Raw genomic sequence first — 5,901 nt, forward strand, 5'->3', positions numbered from 1 at the left:
GACAAGAGTGGCTAGAATAGATTCTGCTACCTTCTCCCCCTGTTGGGTAAAAATGTCAAGCCTCAACATACATGCATCTCCCCTCACCCTCTCGTGAAATGTCGATTTTCGAGATTAAAAAAAAACAATAATTGCATTTTTTATTTCAATAACGCATGAGTAAACAGGGATATGAACGCAGATTTAATATAGGCCCATAGAATTACGGGGACCGGCACGGATTTGGGAAGTCTGAATACAAGTCCTGCTTACACCTAACAAGTGCTGAAATGGGACATAACCAGAGGTAGAAAGGTCTCGGAAGCACTTGGGAAGAGGCTTCCCAAGACGTATCCAGTTCTGAACCGAATTAGAACCTAAGTAGAACCTGTCAGGTCCAATTATTCGACTCGGGAATATGCTACACTCAATTTTCTCTCTTATCTCTTCTCAACGATTTTCGTCGGGGGTCACCCATCCCCATAGCGACCACGCTCAACACTGCTGAATTTTCCATAACTCAACTTGTCTGCATTGAGAATATCATTTGGGTTTCATCAGAAACCGTATAATACTCTTTTACGAAGCGAAACTGAGTCCCTCCCATATCTCTTCCCAATGTTTTTCATGCGGTTACCCATCTCCATATTGCGACAACACTCAATTCTGCTTAGATTTCCATAACTAAGTTTGCCTACCTTACTACTGCACCAGTACCAACTAGCTGTTGAGAACAGATGAATTATTCTTCTTCACCAGGATTTAATGAATCACAGAATCATTAAATCAAGAACATTTTCGTTTCTTAAATTGATGATTTTTCCAGTTTTCCAATTAATGTACTCACGCTTATAAATCTTTCTTTTATGTTGGTGAAGGAATCAATTATGCAGAATTCTGCATAATTGATTCCTTCACCATATCTCTTCCTTGCAGAATTCTGCATAATTGATTCCTTCACCAACAAAAAAATAAACTAATTACTTTCAGGGGTTTTTCGTAGCAGTATTGTACTGTTTTTTGAACGGCGAAGTGAGGACCGAGCTTTCGAGAGTCTTGAGGAGCAAAAAGTGGCCGAGATTGCGAGGCAGATGGGACCCTCGGCACTCGACCCGTTCAAATAGCGCGTGCAGTTGCAATGGAAAATCTGGGAAACCCCGGAAATCTTGGTGGAAAACTCCCTGGCTCGGGCTATTTCATCAAAGCACAATTCATCGATCAACCCACTCGATGGCGAGTACACAAGGTATTTTTTTTTCTACTGACTCCTATAGCTAGAACGCGTGCACTAATAGGCATCAACTGGGAGGAATGATCTTTTATTTTTCTTTCTTTTACCGCATATTGAGAGAAAAAATTACCTTTGCACATGGAGAAAAAATTAAGTCTACCGAAAAATTATATTTTCCCCTGAAGAGATGTTTTGTCGAGTTGAATCAATTTAGTTGTGGACAAGAAAGAAAGTTTCCACCAAAATATGATGATTTTCCTAGTACATTGTTGGAAAAAAAATGAAATTTTATGGACAGTTGACAATTATTTTTCAGGCCACTGGCATTGAATGCAATTTAGGGGATTTAAAAATCATGAAATTTTAGGTTTCACTACACAGAGAGAAATGTTCAGTAGAAATTACGGAATTCACAATTCGCTCACCGATTACGGAATCGACTCCGAAAATTTAAGTGGCGGTATCGTAATTTTTCACAGGAGATTTAGGTCAAAATTATGGAACGCTCTGGAAAAATTCCATGACACTTCCGTAAAATTTCCTACAACCACATTTCTCTCCGGAATTACGGAAAAGATACGTAATTTTTAATGAATATTTCTCTCCGTGTAGAAATTCCGTAAAATTCCGGGATTTTAAGCAGTATAAAGACGAGAATTCCGTAATTTATTCAAATTTACAATCTAATATGAATATTCAGTCCCAAATTACATTCAATTTTCAGTGAAATCTGAAATTTCAAGATTATCTTTCCCCTAAATCGCATTCAGTGTCACGGTCTTAAAAATTCAACAATATATTATATTTACCGGAATATTCCAGTTTTCTATTCATTTTCAGGGAAAAATGGAACTGAAAGTGATAGTTCTCTTTGATTTTTCGCTAGACTTTCTATTGAATTTTTCCATACGTGATGTTTCATTCAACTTTCTCATCTATTAAAAAAAATCCTATAAAACGTCAATTTCTAGAATTTATAATAATCCACAAAATTTGTTTTTTCCCGTCAACTCCATGACTTAGTTCGAGGCGTTATTAACCTCGATGAATGACACTCCCCAGTCTCGTGGAATATTCAGAGTCATTTCCCCTCTCTCCAGTTGAACTAGTGGAATTTTAATGTCAAAATATTTCCCTGAATAATTTCACATAAATATTCAAAGCCGCTGGAGAATTCAGTTCCCTCTATTATCATTTTCTGCACCAACCTGAGAGTCCAAAGACACTTTGAATTTTAAGGAGACTCTTGTCGAAAATGTCATCCTGAAATTTTTAACATTGCACTCGACATTCTTTCGTCCCCAGTAACTGGGATCCATTTTCGTATGCATACTTTTTTATGACTGTCGTAAAATTATGTCTTCGGTTATGCCATCAGCTTTTCCTCTCTAATTTGGAGGTGAAATTTTTTTTTATGGAAAAAATGTAAATTGCTTGCAGACGTTGCGACAAGAGGCGGTAGTTTAGCGAGCAGCCGGGGATATCTCGATAGTGTGGGCGGTGGACCAGGTATCCAAGATCCCCATGATCATCCCACCACTCACACCTCACCTCTGTGCAGCAAATACACGGATCAGTCGGTCCTCTCATTTTGCTCTCATGTAGGTGGAAAAATATTTAGTGTAATCATGATTTTTATGCTTTAAGGAGATCCGAGGGATTCCGATTTTTCTTGTGCTATTTTTATTCGGAATCTGTGTTGAGACTGTGGAGATTTTAGAGTTGCTTCATAATTTACGGTTTCCACATGAGGAAAAAAAATTATGATAAAAGTTTACACAGAAAAAGTTTCAAGCTTTCGGTAAAATCCTTGGGATGAGAGAAATTTTTATTTCTTGTGGAGAAATTGTCCCCAAAAATCAAAGAAAAACGTATAACTTCTGATTATTTTTCCCAATCGGATTTCGACCAATCAGAACGCAGTAATTGAGGCTACCCGACAGTTTTATTTCGGATATTTCCTCCTAGCTTTTGAATATTTCGCAGTAGCTCTCCATTTTTTCAGCTCATTTCAGATAGAATCTAATATTTGACAGTCTATGGAAATCGGGTGATTCTATTAACATAATTTGTTCAAATCTTCCCCAATTCACCTCCTGATGTTGTCCACTGCACTCTGCTTGGCCAAAATCCGTTTGGGAAAAATAATCCGACAAATACCCCTCGAGATTCAAAATTAATCGGGTATTTCCCTCAAGCTCCCCTGCAAACAAACCTTCGTGCCACGTTTTGCAGAAAAATCCCTCGCTCAAACGCTCGGAATTTTTTAACCTGCCAAACTTGACACCCTCATTTGTTTGCAACGAAGCTAAAGGGAAATACCCGATAATTTTGAAGCTCTTGGGGTATTACTACTGATTATTTTCCCAACCCAAATATCGGGCAATATAATTGGCCCATTCGACATCACGTGGTACAAGCTGCAGGGTTTTCAACTGATAATTATTTGATAATTTTCTCTGGTGGTTGCTATATAAAAAACAAAACATCATGCAGTCGAATTAACCCCTCGTCAAACTGACAGATTGAATTCAATTGTGTCGTTGTGTTAATTATACAATTTATGTCGCGCCGTGCAATAAGTCGAGTTTATCGCACACTGCGCTTCGCGCAGCTTGCTCAAAACTCGACTTCTGCACGACTTGACATAAAATATTATAGAGCACTCGGTAATAAATTTCGTTTTCAACGAATGTGTAGTTTACAGGCCGAGCCGAAGGCGAGGTCTGTACACACATTCGTTGAAAACGAAATTTGTGCCCTTGTACTCTAATGTACTATTTCGTTTCTCAATTGTGAGTTTCGTCTCATGGTCCAATTATATTGCCCGACATTTGGATTGGAAAAATAATCCCCCGAATACCACACGAGCTTCAAAATTAATCGGGCATTTTCCTCAAGGTTCCCTGCATACAAACGAAATCGTCAAGTTTTTCAGGAAAAATCATTCAAAATTAACCTGAAAAACTTGACTCCTTCGTTTGTTTGCAACGAACCTATCGGAAAATACCCGATAATTTTGAAGCTCTTGTGGTATTACAAGTGAATATTTATCTCCGTGCAGAATAAGTGAACATTTTTTTTCCCGAAAGGGAAAATTACGGTCATTCCATATCTCCAGCTTACACATCTTTGTTACTCAAAGAAGAACTTTATTTAAAAGCCGCCTTCACCATTGGCAACACTAATAATTATTAGGCAGACGATAAAGAAGACATTTTTTAAAAAATCGCTCCTTGAGAAATCACGTCAAACTAATGGTCGAGTAATTCCAGATGTCCGACGTGTCTACCTACCCAATCCGCATAATGGATAAGACGGATAAGCCCCCAGAGCATCATCGTTGCAGCGCAGACTTTGAATGCTGCAGTTTGGCATTCGAATTGCATCATTATCCGCACGAGATTCCTTGATTAACAGACTCAGGAAGACCGCGAGTCATCATTGTGCAGAATACAAGGCATAAAGCCCCAGAGAGATGCACCTCGGCGTTATGATCCATCGAGGAGGAGAACAATTCAACCGAATAACCTCAGACATAAATTTCAATATTATAAGATAATGTCACGAGATTCGCTGGAGAATGCGGTCAATCAGGCATGAATAGAGTTTCGTATGAGAAGTCAATGCTCACGATTTTTATTCCCAAATGCCCTGCATCTATGTCCAAAGTAATGCTGTATTATTAATGATTATTGGTAATTATGAAATGTGCAGTTCAACCGTTGAGACTGCTCGAAATAATTCAACAGTCATTCCAAAGAATTTTCTAATGTTTGGTGGGAAGTAAATGTTACCTCAGACTACACGTGTACCTAATGACAGTTTTAATCAATTAGTTATTACAATGGCGATTTTACAGATGCTCTCTAATTGTCAGGAGTTTTTAATGCTTGAAATTATGTAAATTATGATATGTCCAACGAAATTGATATTTTACAATAAAGACAATTTTGATGTAATAATGTGTGGACTTGTTAGTTCCTTGAGCGTTTGAAAACGAACGATATACTCTTTCGAACATTGGTAATGAGTTAAGGGGGGTCACACCGCTTTTTTTAATTACCAAAAGTAAACAAAAATAACGGAAAATTTCTGATTTTTTTTTTCAATTTTTTATTTATGGAAAAACTAAGTGTAGGGGAACTGGTGCGTGTACCGCCCACCTAAGGGAAGTGAGTCTTCTTTTCCAGCCTCGCAGTCTACGAGGAGTCATAAACGGTTAGAATGGGTTCTTAGATGTGTTTACTCGAAGATGTTAAGAGGACAGATTTTTTATTAACATTGAACGTATTTAATTAGGTAATTCAATTGCCATCGGCCAGTGAGCGATGGAATCGAGCTTTGAGGGTAATACCGCTCGCCATGCGTCCAATACCGCCCACCTTGTTTTGATGACTTTTTTTAGCAATGCAGACCCACTGTTATAAGTTTTCCTATTTTTATCCTTCGTTTCCATTCTTTGGCTCCAGGTTGAGAAAGATTTCACGTGAATAATAATAAATTATCCTGAATTTACCCGATGTTCCAGTGGCCACCGAATACCCCAAGCAATCGAGCTGTCACTCGACCGCCCTCTAGAGTCTAGCAGCCCTATACAAACCCTGGGCAACATTACCCACAAACTCTGGGCGGAATTACCCACAAACGCGGAGCCTGATAAAATAGCCAATTATAACTGATGAAGATAT

At 38.3% G+C, this 5,901-nt stretch overlaps 1 protein-coding gene across 1 annotated transcript in view; it reads left to right on the top strand.

Moving 5' to 3' along the window:
* LOC107035705 (parathyroid hormone/parathyroid hormone-related peptide receptor) overlaps positions 1 to 5,172 on the top strand; it is an 83,909-nt gene extending 78,737 nt beyond the window's left edge. Inside the window, exons 11-13 of the mRNA XM_015253256.1 lie at positions 970 to 1,225; positions 2,651 to 2,811; positions 4,486 to 5,172. Of these exons, the coding sequence (XP_015108742.1) occupies positions 970 to 1,225; positions 2,651 to 2,811; positions 4,486 to 4,623 (555 nt within the window). The 3' untranslated portion in view covers positions 4,624 to 5,172. The remainder of the gene's footprint in view (positions 1 to 969; positions 1,226 to 2,650; positions 2,812 to 4,485) is intronic.
* Positions 5,173 to 5,901: the final 729 nt, after the last annotated feature.

The sequence above is a fragment of the Diachasma alloeum genome, unplaced genomic scaffold (genome assembly GCF_001412515.2).
Source record: "Diachasma alloeum isolate Michigan unplaced genomic scaffold, Dall2.0 Dall_scaffold_00200, whole genome shotgun sequence".
Classification (NCBI taxonomy): Eukaryota; Metazoa; Arthropoda; class Insecta; order Hymenoptera; family Braconidae; genus Diachasma; species Diachasma alloeum.